General features: G+C 44.0%; 1 protein-coding gene across 2 annotated transcripts in view; it reads right to left on the bottom strand.

The window, feature by feature from the left end:
* macrod2 (mono-ADP ribosylhydrolase 2) overlaps window positions 1-19,552 on the bottom strand; it is a 1,190,608-nt gene that overhangs the window by 224,922 nt on the left and 946,134 nt on the right. For both annotated transcript variants that reach the window (XM_036960545.1, XM_036960544.1), the window contains exon 8: window positions 15,828-15,901. In XM_036960545.1, the coding sequence (XP_036816440.1) occupies window positions 15,828-15,901 (74 nt within the window). The remainder of the gene's footprint in view (window positions 1-15,827; window positions 15,902-19,552) is intronic.

The raw sequence follows: 19,552 nt of genomic DNA on the forward strand, positions 1-19,552 counted from the left end.
AGGCGCTGTTGCGCCTTCTTCACCACACTATATACAGTATATCACAATATTGAGTACACCCCTCACATTTTTGTAAATATTTGAGTATATCTTTTCATGTGACAACACTGAAGAAATGACACTTTGCTACAATATAAAGTAGTGAGTGTAAATTTGCTGTCCCCTCAAAATAACTCAACACACAGCCATTAATGTCTAAACCGCTGGCAACAAAAGTGAGTACACCCCTAAGTGAAAATGTCCAAATTAGGCCCAATTTGGACATTTTCACTTAGGGGTGTACTCACTTTTGTTGCCAGCGGTTTAGACATTAATGGCTGTGTGTTGAGTGTAAGTGAACCATTTCAGATTGTCAGTGATGTGTACGCAGAGGAACTTTAAGCTTTTCACCTTCTCCACTGCTGTCTGCTGAAGTCCATGATCAGCTCCTTTGTTTTGTTAATGTTGAGGGAGAGGTTATTTTCCTGGCACCATTCCGCCAGGGCCCTCACCTCCTCCCTGTAGGCTGTCTAGTTCTTGTTGGTAATCAGGCCTACCACTGATGTGTCGTCTGCAAACTTGATGATTAAGTTGGAGGCGTGCATGTCCACTCATTCATGGGTTTACAGGGTTTACAAGAGGGGGCTGAGCACGTACCCTTGGGGGGTCCCTGTGTTGAGGATCAGTATAGTGGAGGTGTTGTTGCCTACCTTCACCACCTGGAGTTGGCCCGTCAGGAAGACCAAGCCCCAGCTGCACAGGGCGGGGTTCAGACCCAGAGCCCCGAGCTTAATGATGAGCTTGGAGCGTACTATGGTGTTGAAGGCTGAGCTGTAGTCAACAAACAGCCTTTTTACATAGGAATTCCTTTTGTCCAGATGGAATAGGGCAGTGTGCAGTGCGATCGCAACTATATCATCTGTTGATCTATTGGGGCGATATGCAAAATGCAGTGGGTCTAGTGTGTCGGGTAAGGTGGAGGTGATATGATTCTTAACAACAGGGTGATAGTTGTTTAGTTTAGTTTCCTTCGCTTTTTTGGGTATAGGAACAATGGTGGACATCTTGAAGCAAGTGGGGATAGCAGACCGGGGTAGGGTGAGATTGATTATGTCCGTAAACACTCCAGCCAGCTGGTCTGTGCATACTCTGAGTGTGTGGCTAGGGATGCCATACTCTGGACCTAGTTTTGTCCCATGGAATAAATGTTGTGTATCTTAATGTTTTTCCTCATAATCCTGGACTATCGGACCACCATTTTATTACACTTGCAACACAAAGATTCCTTGATGTCCTTCCAGACTCCCTCTGCCTACCTAAGGACGTCAGAGGACAAAAATCAGTTAACCACCTAACTGAGGAACTAAATTTAACCTTGCGCAATACCCTAGATGCAGTTGCACCCCTAAAAACTAAAAACATTTCCATTAAGAAACTAGCTCACTGATATACAGAAAATACCCGAGCTCTGAAGCAAGCTTCCAGAAAATTGGAACGGAAATGGCGCCACACCAAACTGGAAGACTTCTGACTAGCTTGGAAAGACAGTACCATGCAGTATCGAAGAGCCCTCACTGCTGCTCGATCATCCTATTTTTCCAACTTAATGGAGGAAAATAAGAACAATCCAAAATGTATTTTAGATACTGTGGCAAAGCTAACTAAAAAGCAGCATTCCCCAAGTGAGGATGACTTTCACTTCAGCAGTAATAAATTCATGAACTTCTTTGAGGAAAAGATCATGATTATTAGTAAGCAAATTAAGTAAGCAAATCTGCGTATTCCTTCAAAGCTCAGTTGTGCTGAGTCTGCACAACTCTGCCAGGACCTAGGATCAAGAGAGACACTCAAGTGTTTTAGTACTATATCTCTTGACACAATGATGAAAATAATCATGGCCTCTAAACCTTCAAGCTGCATACTGGATCCTATTCCAACTAAACTACTGAAAGAGCTGCTTTCTGTTCTTAATCTTCATGGTTGTACAGTCGTCTCAAATAAAACTGTGAAGGACCTCGCGTTACTCTGGACCCTGATCTCTCTTTTGACGAACATATCAAGACTGTTTCAAGGACAGCTTTTTTCCATCTACTTAACATTGCAAAAATCAGAAACTTTCTGTCCAAAAATGATGCAGAAAAATTAATCCATGCTTTTGTTACTTCTAGGTTAGACTACTGCAATGCTCTACTTTCCGGCTACCTGGATAAGCACTAAATAAACTCAGTTAGTGCTAAAGACAGCTGTAGGAATCTTGACTAGAACCAAAAAATTTGATCATATTACTCCAGTGCTAGCCTCCCTACACTGGCTTCCTGTTAAGGCAAGGGCTGATTTCAAGGTTTAACTGATAACATACAAAGCATTACATGGGCTTGCTCCTACCTTTCTCTCTGATTTGGTCCTGCCGTACATACCAACATGTACTCAACGGACACAAGATGCAGGCCTCCTAACTGTCCCTAAAATTTCTAAGCAAACAGCTGGAGGCAGGACTTTCTCCTATAGAGCTCCATTTTTATGGAATGGTCTGCCTACCCATGTGAGAGACGCAGACTCTGTCTCAACCTTTAAGTCTTTACTGAAGACTCATCTCTTCAGTGAGTCATATGATTGAGTGTAGTCTGGCCCAGGAGTGTGAAGCTGAACGGAAAGGCTCTGGAGCAACGAACCGCCCTTGTTGACTCTGCCTGGCCGGTTCCCCTCTTTCCACTGGGATTCTCTGCCTCTAACCCTATTACAGGGGCTGAGTCACTGGCTTACTGGTGCTCTTTCATGCCGTCCCTAGGAGGGGTGCGTCACTTCAGTGGGTTGAGTCACTGATGTGATCTTCCTGTCTGGGTTGGCACCCCCCCTTGGGTTGTGCCGTGGCGGAGATCTTTGTGGGCTATACTCGGTCTTGTCTCGGGATGGTAAATTGGTGGTTGAAGTTATCCCTCTTGTGGTGTGGGGCTGTGCTTTGGCAAAGTGGGTGGGGTTATATCCTTCCTGTTTGGCCCTGTCCGGGGGTATCATCGGATGGGGCCACAGTGTTTCCTGACCCCTCCTGTCTCAGCCTCCAGTATTTATGCTGCAGTAGTTTATGTGTCGGGGGGCTAGGGTCAGTTTGTTATATCTGGAGTTACTTCTCCTGTCTTATCCGGTGTCCTGTGTGAATTTAAGTATGCTCTCTCTAATTCTCTCTTTCTCTCTTCCTTTCTCTCTCTCGGAAGACCTGAGCCCTAGGACCATGCCTCAGGACTACCTGGCATGATGACTCCTTGCTGTCCCCAGTCCACCTGGCCGTGCTGCTGCTCCAGTTTCAACTGTTCTGCCTGCGGCTATGGAATCCTGACCTGTTCACCAGACGTGCTACCTGTCCCAGACCTGCTGTTTTCAACTCTCTAGAGACAGCAGGAGTGGTAGAGATACTCTTAATGATCGGCTATGAAAAGCCAACTGACATTTACTCCTGAGGTGCTGACTTGCTGCAACCTCGACAACTACTGTGATTATTATTATTTGACCATGCTGGTCATTTATGAACATTTGAACATCTTGGCCATGTTCTGTTATAATCTCCACCCGGCACAGCCAGAAGAGGACTGGCTACAACTCATAGCCTGGTTCCTCTCTAGGTTTCTTCCTAGGTTTTGGCCTTTCTAGGGAGTTTTTACTAGCCACTGTGCTTCTACACCTGCATTGCTTGCTGTTTGGGGTTTTAGGCTGGGTTTCTGTTCAGCACTTTGAGATATCAGCTGATGTACGAAGGGCTATATAAATACATTTGATTTGAAGTGGTTTGATGGCGTGCACGCCTCCTGAGTCGCACAAAAATGGTCTACTCCGAATACCTCTTCTACGCCGGCAGCGTCTTAGAGCAGCCTCTGGGCTACGTTCAATCGCCTTGAAAGGTACGAACAAAGGATCCAATTCAGGAAAGTCGTATTCCTGGTCGAAATGTTACCGCCTCTCTGATATCCAAAAGTTATTTCCAGCTGTATGTAATAACGCAAATAACGTTCTGGGCTAATAACATGAGAAATAACAATAAAAAAACAAAATACTGCAAAGTTGCTTAGGAGCCTGAGACTATCGGCGCCATCTTGGATTCGTATCCTTATTTGTGTGTTTGGTGTGTGTGTGTCTGTTTCTATGGGGTGTGGGGTATTATTCTATTTCATTCTTATTCTAATCTATAGTAAAAAATCCCATCTGCCATTCATTCTCAACAGGTGAAGTACACTGTAGAGCAGTGATAACGTTGACCATCCATCTTATTCAACTTAAATGACAATGAATGCCGCCCCACTGTCACATTATACTCCATCTGACTTGACATCCTCAACTGCATCCTAAACATGTATTTACTCAGACAGCGGAAAACAGTCATAAACTAACACATGTATTTATATCAGTCATGTTTGTCCATGTTGCTGGTTGAGAAATAGGCTACATTACCTGACAAACACAGAAAGAAAGTAAATAAATAATTCAAGGTACAGAGAAATGGTGTAAACGTGGTGTCATTGGCACCAGCGTCCCCAGTGCTTAATACTACAGCCCTAAAATAGAGGGATGTCCGTTTGAAAGGTGAAGAGATCTGAGTCCATATCAGACCAGGCCGGATCCAGCATTGGACTGTATATTACTGAATCTGATGTGCTCAGTGTTAGTGATGGTGACTGGGCTCTTTTCCAAACGTGTGGGTGTGTGAATGTGTTTGTGTGTATGTGTTTTTGAGCTTCCAAACTTAGAAATGTTAATTGCAACGTTGGCTTACCCATCGAGAACAGATCTGCGGCAGCCAAATAAAGTGTCACACCACATTTTCAACCGTTAAACTTGGGTAAGGCTGAATTAAACAGAATTAGATGAGAAAAATGTATGGCAGGAGGAAACGGCTAGAGGAACTTATGAACAGGAGGAAACGGCTAGAGGAACTTATGAACAGGAGGGAACGGGTAGAGGAACTTATGAACAGGAGGGAACGGGTAGAGGAACTTATGAACAGGAGGAAACGGCTAGAGGAACATATGAATAGGAGGGAACGGCTAGAGGAACATATGAACAGGAGGGAACGGGTAGAGGAACATATGAACAGGAGGGAATGGGTAGAGGAACATATGAATAGGAGGGAACGGGTAGAGGAACATATGAATAGGAGGGAACGGGTAGAGGAACATATGAACAGGAGGGAACAGGTAGAGGAACATATGAACAGGAGGGAACAGGTAGAGGAACATATGAACAGGAGGGAACGGGTAGAGGAACTGTCACGGTTTTCTTGGTGAGAAGGAGAGTCGGACCAAAATGCAGCGTGTCGATTGCGATTCATGTTTAATGAAAAAACTGCATAACACGGTGCCTGTCCGGTCTCTCTAGCCCCCTGGTAAGCACAGGGAGTCTGCCCAGGTCTCCTACCTGGCGTAGCCATACTCCCTGTTAGCCCCCCCCCCCCCAAGAAATTTTTGGGGCTGACTCTCAGGCTTCCATCCGCGTCGCCGTGCTGCCTCCTCATAACAGCACCTCTCTGCTTTCGCCGCCTCCAGTTCCTCTTTGGGGCAGCGATATTCTCCAGGCTGTGCCCAGGGTCCTTTACCGTCCAAATCGTCCTCCCAAGTCCATTTCTCCAAGTAATGCAGCCTCTCCCACTGCTGCTGCTGCTCCTGCCTCTGTTCCTTCTCCTGCTGCTGCTGCCTGTTGACACGCCGCTTGGTCCAGTTGTGGTGGGTGATTCTGTCACGGTTTTCAGTATGTGAGAAGGAGAGTCGGACCAAAATGCAGCGTGTCGATTGCGATTCATGTTTAATGAAAAAACACACTAAACACTACAAAAACAATAAACGTAACGAAAACCGAAACAGCCTATACTTGTGTAAACTAACACAGAACAAGGACATCAGGACACTAAGGACACTCACCCCCAAAACCCAACACCAAACAGGCTACCTAAATATGGTTCCCAATCAGAGACAATGACGAACACCTGCCTCTGATTGAGAACCATATCAGGCCAAACATAGAACTAGACAAACTAGACATGAAACATAGAATGCCCACTCAGCTCACACCCTGACCAACCAAAACATAGAAATATACAAAGTAAACTATGGTCAGGGTGTGACAGGAACATATGAACAGGAGGAAACGGCTAGAGGAACTTATGAATAGGAGGGAACAGGTAGAGGAACATATGAACAGGAGGAAACGGCTAGAGGAACTTATGAACAGGAGGGAACGGGTAGAGGAACATATGAACAGGAGGGAACGGGTAGAGGAACATATGAACAGGAGGGAACGGGAAGAGGAACTTATGAACAGGAGGGAACGGGTAGAGGAACATATGAACAGGAGGAAACGGGTAAACAGGAACTGTTTGTGCGTGTGTGTGTATGTGTGTGTGTGTGTGTGTGTGTGTGTGTGTGTGTGTGTGTGTGCGTGTGCGTGTGCGTGTGTGTGTGTGTGTAACAGTTATATATTTTATTTCTTCTATCGTTGTATTATTTGTCATTATTGGACAACACAGGAAATACATGGGGCTTCTATCCAATTTGCTTTGATCCTCTGTGATCTAAAGGACCATGTCTTCACCCAGGGTGCACACACACAAACACACACACACACACACACACACACACACACACACACACACACACACACACACACACACACACACAGCACTTAGGGCTCTGTTAGATGTAAGGATCTGCTCTGTCTGGCCACTGGTAGGCTGTTTATTCTAAAGCTACACAGCTACTGTTATGGGGGAAATTTCACTCCGGCACTAGGAGCCTTTGTGTGGCTATGGAAGGAAAAGGTGGATTGCAGAGAGCTACAGTGTTCTGGCCAAGGAGATAAACTCACTGTTAATCAATCACTCTCCAGCCTCTCCTTTCCTCCTTGTACAAGAATGGCACAGAAAAAAACACTATTAAGGTGTGGTTGGAGTGCTGCAAGGTCATTGTTCTTTGAACTCACACGCCCACACACACGGACACACACATGCACACACACACCCCCACACAGTCGTCTATACCCCTGATAGCGCCCCAAAATGTCTGATTGTGGGCCAGACCATTGTGTAGTGAGTGATTCAGCTTCAATAGTATTATCCTCCAGTACAGAGGCCTTATCATGGTCCTGAAACACACTAGACTGTAGGGACGCAGTGTGTGTGTGTGTGTGTGTGTGTGTGTGTGTGTGTGTGTGTGTGTGTATACAAAACAGCAGTTGACAGAGGAAGGGGCTGGGAAGCAATCTAATCCTATTGTAGTCATGCATAGCAAACTGTGCCCCACATATCTCTCTCCCTCTCACATCCTGGCTCTGGGGTCTACATGCATGACCACGGGACACGTGTTATCTGCTGAACTTTTGTCCTGTGCCTTTTGATCCAGATCTGTATTTGCCTCCATGAAACACACGAGGGGAAGAATACAATGCCTGAAATGTAGGAAAATGTTTGACAATGAAAATGGCAACCAACACATTGCACTTGACAAACATCCCTATTGCTCACTGGGACACCTCTGAGGATGTGACATTACATGTAGCCAGTACTTTCCCTACACCATAATATGCTGTCTACAAGCTTAATTCTGCCCCTTTCCTCTTAGCACACACACACCCACACACACACCACACACACACACACGCACATACACACCCCACCACACACACACACACACACACACACACACCCCACCACACACACACACACACCACCCCCACCACACACATACACTCCGCCACACACACACACACCCCACCCAAACACACACACACACACACACACACACAAACACACACACACACACACACACACAAACACACACACACACACACAAACACACACACACACACACACCACCCCCACCACACACACACCACCCCCACCACACACACACACACACACACACCCCCCCCCCACCACACACACACACACACCCCACCACACACACACACAAACACACACACACACCACACACAGCCCACACTACCTCCCTCACCCCCACCCACACTTCACTTCCCTCTGAAGGTCATGTGTCAGCTATTCATCATGTTGACTGTGGTTGTGACATATTGAACCTAAACTTTACGTTGATATATTAGACATAAACTCAGGGTGTAATTATAAAGCTGAAGGCACAATTTACCAGGCCATGCTAACATCATTGTTAACCCATTAGACAGCTCACACTTTAACATGTATAAGATGCTCTTAGAAAATACAAACACTGTTTTATAGTAGATTATTCTTCACTGACAAGAATGAGGGGGAAAAGCTAAGGAAGTGGGAGACTGTTCTATTTCAGTATCTACTGTAGACATGGGCTATGGTCAAACCTGATTAAACACACATGGTGAGAATAAATATTACTGAAACATACATTACATTCATGAAACATATTTTCAAATGAGTCATTTGGAATGTGCCCTTTCTTCACTGGCAGAGTATAAATCCTGTCTGGACCCAGCAGCTTCACCGCTAAGGTCCTCCCATAGGGGATTCATCCTACATAAAGACACAAATCATATTATTTCTGCCTCCTCCTGTCTCATTTTCATTGAATCCAGCAGAAACCCTGAGAGTTAAAGTGATAGAACAACCACAACAGTCAGCTTATCTGAATATTTAAGCCACCTTATAGAAATCACCAGGCAAAGAAGGACAACTGCTACAACCATTCCGTAACACATCAACATGCAGTAGTAGCAATATAATTCATTAGATAGATGTGTAGTGTTGTTTCACTGCAGCTATAACATTACACACCTATTCCCCTATAGGCCCTGGTCAAAAGTAGTGCACTACATAGGAAATAAGGTGTCATTTGGGACGCAGTTATCACACTATGCAATGCTGTGGTAGGTATACAGCTCATGGGTTAATTTAGCAGTTGTATCTAGCCACTGTGACAGAGATTACCCCTGGTGACGTAGGCAATAGCTGTGACCTTTAGAAGGTTATCATCAGTCACTGCGGAACCAAGATTGATCGATGCTAGACTCTGTCACTTTAAATAGGACACCAGACAGGCCACTCCACAATAAAATAACATGAATGGAAATATAGACCTACATGGACATGCTTTCAAAATAACTTCATTCATTAACAATTGTATGGGAAGTTAATTTCATTTTCTAGATAACGCCATGAGATGGGAGTAAAATAGCTATTGAGGCCAGTGGAGGCTGCTGAGGGGAGGACGGCTCATTGTCAATGGCACGAATAGAGTCAACGGAATGCTATCTACCACATGGAAACCACGTGTTCGATGTGTTTGATACCATTCCATTGACTCCATTCCAGCCATTATTATAAGTCGTCCTTCCCTCAACAGCCTCCACTGACTGAAGCGCATTCCCACTCCTAGATAAAATAACATGAATGGAAAATATAGGCTTATATGGATAAGCTTTTGCAAATGATGTAATACGTCGAACATGTTACATCAAATAACATTGTAGGGATGTTAGTTTAGTCCTCCTTTTCTGAGATGGACTATACTAACATCATGAGACGGTAAAATAGCTATTGTAGCATCAATGCCAAGATAAGCTGACTGTGAGACGGGCAGGCATCAGTAAGCTGACTAAGATATGTCTGGGGTCTTATGAAGAGCCAGTGAACATTTTAGGACACCGTGCTGTAATACAGAAAACAGTACACACTCCGCCACTCCAAGATAAAAGAAAATGAATGGGAAGATATATGGATTCTTTTCACATAACCTAATGCACAGTCACTAGGATGTTGACTTATTTGTACTAGCCAACTCCAGGAGATTGGAGGAAAAGAGCTATTGGAGGGATCACAAACCACTCAATCGTAGAGAGTGTTTGTGTTTTCATCTTTATGCCAAGATAAGCTGACAGTGAGACAGGCAAACAGACAAGTAGACATCAGTAAGCCTGTTATTGTCTGTCTCTGGGTAATGAGGTAGCTAGGACACGGCTGCAATACAGAAACGAATAGCTATGAGATGTGTTAGGCCTTATGATGTACCTGTTATACAGACAGGCAGCTATCTGAGATATGTCGTAGGCCTAAATATGAGTCTGTAAATGCAATACAGAACGGTACATATGAGGTCTGTAAGTCGTTATGATGAACCTGTAATACAGAAAACTCAGTGGGTTTTATATTGGGCTTTCCCTTCAATATTTACTGCAGCAAATGGCACCCTATTCCCTTTATAGCGCACTACATTTGACCAGAGCCCACAGGACTCTGTTCAGAGGTAGTGCCCTACATTAGGGAACAGGGCTAGAGTGGTCTTAGCCCCACATATGCAAAATAGAATATACATGTCGAGTAGCTAGGTTTTCCTATGTCCCTAATGGCACCCTATTTTATACGTAGTGCACTACTTTTGACCAGGGCCCATAGGGAATAGGGTGCCATATGGGGTTCAGACTTGGTCTTTTACATTTACCTAACCATCATCATCATATTCAGCTTGCCTCAGCTAGAAGAGCTAGAGTGCATTACAATGAGAGGTAGTTAAATTTCACTATTCTGTGTGTGTGCGCGTGTGTGTCAGAGTGCATTACAATGGAAGATAGTCAGAATTCACAATTCCCAGTCATGTATTATACCTTTCAACCTGAGAGTCATGTTCAATGATGACTCAGCTTGTTTGCTGCCAAGAGACTATTATCTGCCAATCCATTCGAATATCATTAGCATTCAAATACAGTAGAACTTTAGATGTGTCCCAAATGGCGCCCTACTCCCTTTATATAGCATTACCTTTGACCAGGGCCCATAGGGCTGATCAAAAGTAGTACATTATATAGGGAATATGGTGCCATTTGGGATGCATCCTCAGTCAAATACCCTACAGATCATATCAATTTAAATACAGTAGAACTTACACTTTGAAGTTTAGCCAGCCAAAGGCCTTTTACTTCCTATGTACAGCACCTTCCACCTGAGAAACATTGACTCATGTCCATTCGAATATCACTACCATACAGATAGAGCTTAACATTCAGTCAAAAACCTACACCAGTGGTTCCCAAACTTGTTATAGTCCCGTAGCTCTTCAAACATTCAACCTCCAGCTGCGTACCCTCTCTACCAGGGTCAGCAAACTCTCAAATGTTGTTTTTTGCCATCATTGTAAGCCTGCCACACACACACACACACTATCCAATACATTTATTAAACATAAGAATGAGTTTCTGTCACAACCCGGCTCGTGGGAAGTGACAAAGAACTCTTATAGGACCAGGGCACAAATAATAATATAATAATAATCAATAGTTTTGCTCTTTATTTAGCCATCTTACATATAAAACCTTATTTGTTCATCAAACATTGTGACTAACTCACCACAGGTTAATGATAAGGGTTTGCTTGAAAGGATGCACAGAACTCTGCAATGTTGGGATGTATTGGAGAGAGTCTCAGTCTTATATCATTTTCCACAGTCTGTGCCTGTATTTAGCTTTCATGCTAGTTTTCATGCTAGTTTTCATGCTAGTTTTCATGCTAGTTTTCACATAGGTACGCAGTTGCAAAGGGCAGCAGTGTCTTAACTGCGCAATTTGCCAAGGCAGGCTACCTCAGCGCAGCCCTATCCAAAAATCTGGCAGTGGCTTCTTACTATATTCAATTTTTACTAAACTGCTTGTTGCAATTTCGATGAGACTCTCTGGTTCAGATATCGGTAAGTGGACTGGAGGCAGGGCATGAAAGGGAGAATGAATCCAATTGTTTTTGTCATCCATTTCTGGAAAGTACCTGCGTAATTGCACACCCAACTCATTCAGGTGCTTCGCTATATCACATTTGACATTGTCCGCAAGCTTGAGTTCATTGCACACAAAAAATCATACAATGACGGAAATACCTGTGTGTTGTCCTTGTTAATGCAGACAGAGAAGAGCTCTAACTTCTTAATCATAGCCTCAATTTTGTCCCGCATATTGAATATAGTTGCGGAGAGTCCCTGTAATCCTAGATTCAGATCATTCAGGTGAGAAAAAACATCACCCAGATAGACCAGTCGTGTGAGAAACTCGTCATCATGCAAGCAGTCAGACAAGTGAAAATGGTCAGTAAAGAAAACATTAAGCTCTTCCCTCAATTTAAAAAAAAACGTGTCAATACTTTGCCCCTTGATAACCAGCACACTTCTGTATGTTGTAAAAGTGTTACATGGTTGCTGCCCATATCATTGCATAATGCATAAAATGCTTTAATAAAGTTAACCATTTTCACTGTAATGTCAAAAACATCTTTCAAGCTGTCGGGCATTCCCTCGACAGCAAGAGCCTCTCAGTGGATACTGCAGTGTACCCAAATGGTGTTGGGAGCAAATGCTTGCGCGCGTGTTACCATTCCACTCTGTCTCCCTGTTTGCGCCATCAGTACAGATACCAACACATCTTGACCACCAAAGTCTATTTGATGTCACAAAGCTGTCCAGTACTTTAAAAATATCCTCCTCCTGTTGTCCTGGTTTTATAGAATTCACTGGCTTGTATGCGAAGCAGTAATTGTTTCAAAACATCTCCTGTCATGTCACTGATGCATCGTGAAACAGTGTTGTTTGATGAAGGCATTGTCTGTACAGTTTTTTGGGCCTTTTCCCCCACCATTGTCCCAGCCATATCCGCAGCAGCAGGAAGAATGAAGTCCTCCACAATAGTATGGGACTTGCCTGTTCTAGCCACTTGGTAGCTCACCATATAAGACGCTTCTAGACCCTTCACATTCATGGTATCTGTTGGTTTTATACATGTCTTACTACTCGAAAGTCGTCTTAATTCTCGCTCAGAAAACTCCCGTGGCTTATTTTTCAAATGAGCATGTTCTGTTTCTAAATGTCTGCGCAAGAGTGAATGTTTCATGGAGTTGTGAGATAGTACTTTTGCACATATAACAGACTGTGGCTGAGGAAAGGCACTACTCCTAATATAAGTGAACCCCAAATCAATGTAGTTCTCATCATATTTGCGTCTCTTTGATGGTCCAATGTCCCAGTCTGTTGTTCGGTACTTTCCCGGGTAAGCGAGCAGTAGCTCTTCGGCTGCATCAGATTCACAACTGTCAGTGTCCCTGCTAGCTGGGCTAACAACAAATGTAGAAATACTGATGCTAGCATTGGATGTGCTCGTGGAAGCAGAACAACTTGTGTCGTCGACAGGTGCAGGTGTAATACTGCTGGTAGTAGCAGTACAACCAGTAGAGCTGGTTGCAAATCACACAGAAACAATGCAAATCACACAGAAAACCATTCCATGTGTCAAGAACAAGTCTTGAATATTGCTAGTTGCCTATAATAAAACACAGGATACTAGTATTATTCATGTGTCTCTTACTTTTTTTTAACCATTTATCAATTTTCGAGCAAACGTAATGAGCAGCAGCTATGTTCAGCAACAAACAGATCGTTAGTGGAATTCCCGTGAGAGAGTAACGGTTAATGTGATCGGATGTTAATTATTTGACTAGGCTACCTGTATTTAACATTGTGTTGTTATTTCGCTGAACACTAGATGGTTTCATTTTATTTTTGGCAGTGAAACGAGGCTACTCAGGCAAGAAAAAAAACTCACCAAAATGGATAGCCTTGTTGGAAAAATTAAATGGATTGTTTGAAAATGTGTGAATGTGAATCACATTTTTATTCGGCATTCCCCCGACGGCATTGCGCGTACCCCCAGTTTGGGAATACCTGCCCTACACTATGCAGGACCGAGTATGAGAAACCCTGCTCTATATTGTGAAGTTCAGCCAGCCCAAGTCCTTTTACTTCCTGTAACTTCAACCTGTGAAACAATGACTCATCTAATGTTCATGAAGCAGTCAAAATACCATTATCTCTAACTGACCATTATCTGCCAGTCCATTCAGTCCAGTACAATACCTACTGGTTCAAATCATTACCACACAAATACAGTGTGAATACTGGTACATAATCATTCCCATACAAATACACTGTATAACTAACACTATGAAGTTCAGCTAACCAAGGCCAGTTCCTTCTACTTCTCCATGATTAGTGAAGACAAAACCAGTCAGTCTAGGAGCATTCATTAATTAATGTTACTATACAAATACAGCAGACATTACTCTATCAAGTGCAGTCAACCAAAATCAGCCTTCTGCTTCCACTTGTGAGGACAGAATTGTAAAGACAAAACTAGTCTACAATCATGAATGAATGAACGAACGGACCATTCCATTCCACACTGTCTGAGCCCGTACTACTTGAACTTGCATCATCATTATCATTTGTTTCATTTAACCATATTAGTTTCAGTTTATGTCATCTTACGTGTTTATTTTCCTCTTGGCTTGCTGCATGACTTCAAGTGCCTTCCTAACTCAGAACCGTTTAAAAGTCAACAGAGCATTTAAGGACTGATTAGAGTACAGATTGAGATGTAATTTGATGCGCATACTGAACGCAGGATGCACACTAAACGAACGGGCGACCAAGTGAGGCGGTTACTAATGATTGCTTTTAGATATTTACGGGAGATGTGTACAGTAGGTAGAGTAGAACTAATGGATACCAGTACAATACTAGTAGACACCAGGAGACACCAGGAGAAGCAAAATATATCATCAGGATAACAGGAGATACCAGGAGACACCAGTGGACACCAGGAGACACCAGGAAAAGCAAAATATATCATCAGGATAACAGGAGATACCAGGAGACACCAGGAGATACCAGGAGACAACAGGAAAAGCAAAATATATCATCAGGATAACAGGAGATACCAGGAGACACCAGGAGATACCAGGGGACACCAGTGGACACCAGGAGATACCAGGAAAAGCAAAATATATCATCAGGATAACAGGAGATACCAGGAGACACCAGAAGATACCAGGGGACACCAGTGGACACCAGGAGACACCAGGAAAAGCAAAATATATCATCAGGATAACAGGAGGTACCAGGAGACACCAGGAGATACCAGGGGACACCAGCAGACACCAATAGACACCAGGAGACACAAGGAGACACCAGGAGATACCAGGACACACCAGGAGATACCAGAATCCGTAGTCAACAAGCTCTCATAATCTCACATCAAAATTAGACGTTCATCATGTTTCTCAAATGTCAAATTTTGAAGTTGTTCCAAACATCAAATTTCAAATGATTTAAGGTTAAGTTTAGGCATTACCTACAAATTCTTAAGGTTAGGGTTAAGTTCAGGCATAAGTCAGAATGGTTAAGGGAAGGGTTAAGGTTTGGGATAGGCTTGAATCAAAAATAACTTTATTTTGCTGGATTCAAACATGCAACCTTTCGAATCAGAGGCAGATGCTTACGCCATCCCCATCTACAAAGCTCTAGCAAAACCGAAACCTACTTGAAGGTAACTGCACTCCCTGCTGCCCCTAGTGGCCGACTTCCACGTCATCTCCCAACGTCCTCAGACATGGATGGACGTCGATTGCTGACTTGTATCACAAATTACCTGCCTGCAGTAGTACCAGTTCTCTCTCCTGCTGGCCAGTCTCTACAGGGTCAGTTTACCTTCACTGTGAATCCATCTCAACCCTAAAGCTGGGTTCCAATGTCCATACTAGCATATATCCATACTGGAATACCACTTAGTAATGTATTGGTCATGTATTCTATGTAGTAATGAGCTAGTGAGGATATTGGAACACGGGCCAAAAGACTAGGCCAACACATGAGAAAATAAGAGACACATGATCGCACAACTGAGTGGATTTCAGTCCAACAGTAGAACTTCACCCAGGCTTAGAGACGGCACTCTAATGCCAGTTAGGCTCAGCTCAGAGCCTGTCCAGAGAGTAGGAGAAGACAGAGTGTGTGTAGGAGAGACAGTAAGTCTGATACAGTAATCCAGCTAGGTCCTACCTTGTCATGGTTCTCCTTGACCCAGCTCTTTACTGTCTCCAAGGCAATATTTGCCGCGGGCTCGTTGGGGAAACCTGGAGAGACAGACAGAGAGCGAGAGAGAGCCCAAGAGACAGAGAGACAGAAAGACAGAGTTAGCTAAGTTACTATTAACAGACAGACAGACAGCCAGGAAGCAACAATTTGGTATGCACAAATGATCACGTATTAATGCACACATGAGCACAACTGAGCTCAAGCTTATGCTCACGCATGCACACACAAGTATAAAAAACTAAACACTGCTGTGTGTGAGAAATACAGTGGTCGAGGGAATAGAGGACAGTGTGAAGGATCACACACAGCGACGTGATAATGGATCTGTAAATCTCACAACAATGGAGAATAAAGCCCTAACAATTTACACTGAGGTGATAATGATAGTGGAGGCAGACAAGGCAGACACTCTCTCTGCCAGCACTAATGACGTATTGATCAACGTGGTAGTGGGTGTGTGTTGTGAGCGTGCATGTGTGTGATTGTGTGCGTTATTGTAAGCATGTGTGTGTGTACGTGTAGAACCTCGGTTCTAATGCAGGCACGTCATCTCCGGTCTGGACTTTTGCAACTCTCTGTTGGCAGGACTCCCTGCTTGTGCCATCAAACCCCTGCAACTTATCCAGAACGCCACAGCTCGCCTTGTCTTCAACCTTCCCAAGTTCTCCCATGTCATCCCGCTCCTCCGCAGACTCCACCGACTTCCAGTCGAAGCTCACGTCCACTACAAGACCATGGTGCTTACCTACGGAGCAGCAAGAGGAACTGCCCCTCCCTACCTTCAGGCTTAGCTCAAACCCTACACCCCAATCCGAGCGCTCCGTTCTGCCATCTCTGGTCTCTTGGACCTCCCACCTCCCTGTGGGTGGTCCTGCTCAGCTCAGTCAAAGCTCTTCCCTTTCCTGGCAACCCCCAATGGTGGAACAAGCTTCCCCCTGATGCTAGGACACCCTACCTCTTTAAAGAGTATCTTCAATAACTCCACAATCAACACTCAGCCTTGACTTTTTCCTTCTAGCACTGACTTTGCTGATAGCTACTTTAAAGGGAAATTGTACTTACAATGACTGAGATATATGGTTGTCTCACCTAGCTATCTTAAGATGACCTGTATGTCACGCTGGATAAGAGTGGCTCTGAATAACAAAAATGTACAATGTAAATATATGTGCATTTTCATTAGCGTGTGCGGGATCGTGACGGTGTGTGCGTGTGTGTGGGTTTTCATTAGCGTATTCGTGATCGTGAGAGTGTGTGTGCGTGTGTGACTGTGTGTGTGTGTGTGTGTGTGTGTGTGGGTTTTCATTAGCGTGTTCGTGATCGTGACTGTGTGTGTGGAGGGGGGGGGGGGGGGGGTACAGGTCGCTGAATCTACAGCAGCTAACGTCCTTATTAATCACCCCTGCTATGCCAGAACATGAACGGCAACCTCTGTGTTAACACAATGTATCGATCCAGGCCCAAATAGATGGACTGGATACATTTTTAACAAGGCAAAAGAAAGGAGGAAGGGCTGACTCTCTCTACTGGATTGGAGCTGATTCTAACATTGTCTGACGGCATATGAAGTGCCGGTTGCTCTCAGTCAGCTGTTGGTTACACAAACTGTCTGATCCATACTGCAAATCAACTATTTTCTGTGACAAATAGTAAATAGTAAATGCAGCACCGAAAGCTACATTTTGTTCGTTTGGGGGCCCTAGGATTTGTTTTTTGCAATTGTATGTAGTTTAACATGACAACATATTTTGGATGGTAAACTATTTCATGATAATAACTATAGAAAAAAAGCTAGCCTCGATGTTACATTATTTCCCTAACAAATATGTAATATGTATTTTTTTATTTGATAAGGAATTTAGTGATGTCGCACAAAAACACATGATATTAACGGGTGTTCATCCTCGCTCATTCAATTCATGTTCATACTTGAGTGTTCCAATTGTTGGTGGCAGAGGAAAGTTTTGTTGCACACACATGAAAGTTCCTCAAGGCACAGCATTGTGCCGCTGCACACCGGTTGATAACCACTGGCCTAGCAGTACCGGAAAGCACAATAACATAACCGACCTCTATCAAATCGTTTCAGCCTCTGACCACGACCCTGAGTCATGACACTGTAACAACCTCTAATAAATACAGGAAGTAACAACCTTTGACTCTTGACCTTTGACCCAGATGAAAGTAAAAGATTGGGTGTACAGACCGAGGTCTCAAAGTTTTTCTTTCTTTTTTTCTTTCGTCCTTACTCTGAAACTACCTGCTGTCACAATCTTTCAGAACAATTTGTGAATCACAAGTAAGGAAGTAACAACCTCTGACTCTTGACCTTCGACCCAGATGTAAGTAAGAGAGTGGGTGGGTAGAGCAGTCTATTTACCTGTCTCTATACCTGCTGTCATGATCTTTCAGCACAGAGCAATTTGTGACTCACGGGTAAGTGGACTAGACAGGTTGGATAGAGGCATTTTCAACCACATACTGTATATTTTTCCCTCTTCTCTCTTTATATTTACACTATATATACAAAAGTATGTGGACACCCCTTCAAATTAGTGGATTCGGCTATTTCAGCCAAACTAATTTCTAACAGGTGTATAAAATTGAGCACACAGCCATGCAATCTCCATAGACAAACACTGGCAGTAGAATGGCCTTACTGAAGAGGTCAGTGACTTTCAACGTGGCACCGTCATAGGATGCCACCTTTCCAACAAATTAGTTTGTCAAATTTCTGCCCTGCTAGATCTTTCCCGGTCAACTGTAAGTGCTGTTATTGTGAAGTGGTAATGTCTAGTAGCAACAATGGCTCAGCCGCAAAGTGGTAGGTCACACAAGCTCACAGAATGGGACAGCTTAGTGCTGAAGCGTGCAGTGCGTAAAAAATGTCTGTCCTCGGTTGTAACACTCACTACCGCTTTCCAAACTGCCTCTTCTAGCAACGTCAGCACAATAACTGTTCGTTGGGAGCTTCATGAAATGGGTTTCCATGGCACTGCAGCCACACACAAGCCTAAGATCACTATGCGCAATGCCAAGCATTGGCTAGAGTGGTGTAAAGCTTGCCGTCATTGGACTCTGGAGCAGTAGAAACACGTTCTCTGGAGTGATCAATCACGCTTCACCTGGCAGCATAACAGACTCCTCTGGGTTTGGCAGATGCCAGGAGAACACTACCTGGCCAATGCATAGTGCCAACTGTAAAGTTTGGTGGAGGAGGAATAATGGTCTGGGTCTGTTTTCCATGGTTTGGGCTAGTTCCAGTGAAGGGAAATCTTAACGCTACAGCATACAATGACATTCTAGACGATTCGGTGTGGAAGAACTTGACTAGCCTGCACAGAGCCCTGACCTCAACTTCATCGAACACCTTTGGGATGAATTGGAACGCCGAAGGCAAGCCAGGCCTAATCACCCAACATCAGTGCCAGACTTCACTAATGCTCTTGTAGCTGAATGGAAGCATGTCCCCACAGCAATGTTCCTTCTTCTTTTTATTGTAGTACTTTTTACCCCCTTTTCTCTCCAATTTCGTGATATCTAATTGGTAGGTACAGTCTTGCCCCATCACTGCAACTCCCGTACAGACTCGGGAGAGGCGAAGGTCGAGAGCCATGTGTCCTCCAAAACACGACCCTGCCAAGCCGCACTGGTTCTTGACACACTGCTCGCTTAACCTGGAAGCCAGC

Source organism: Oncorhynchus mykiss, chromosome 23 (assembly GCF_013265735.2).
Source record: "Oncorhynchus mykiss isolate Arlee chromosome 23, USDA_OmykA_1.1, whole genome shotgun sequence".
Taxonomy (NCBI): Eukaryota; Metazoa; Chordata; class Actinopteri; order Salmoniformes; family Salmonidae; genus Oncorhynchus; species Oncorhynchus mykiss.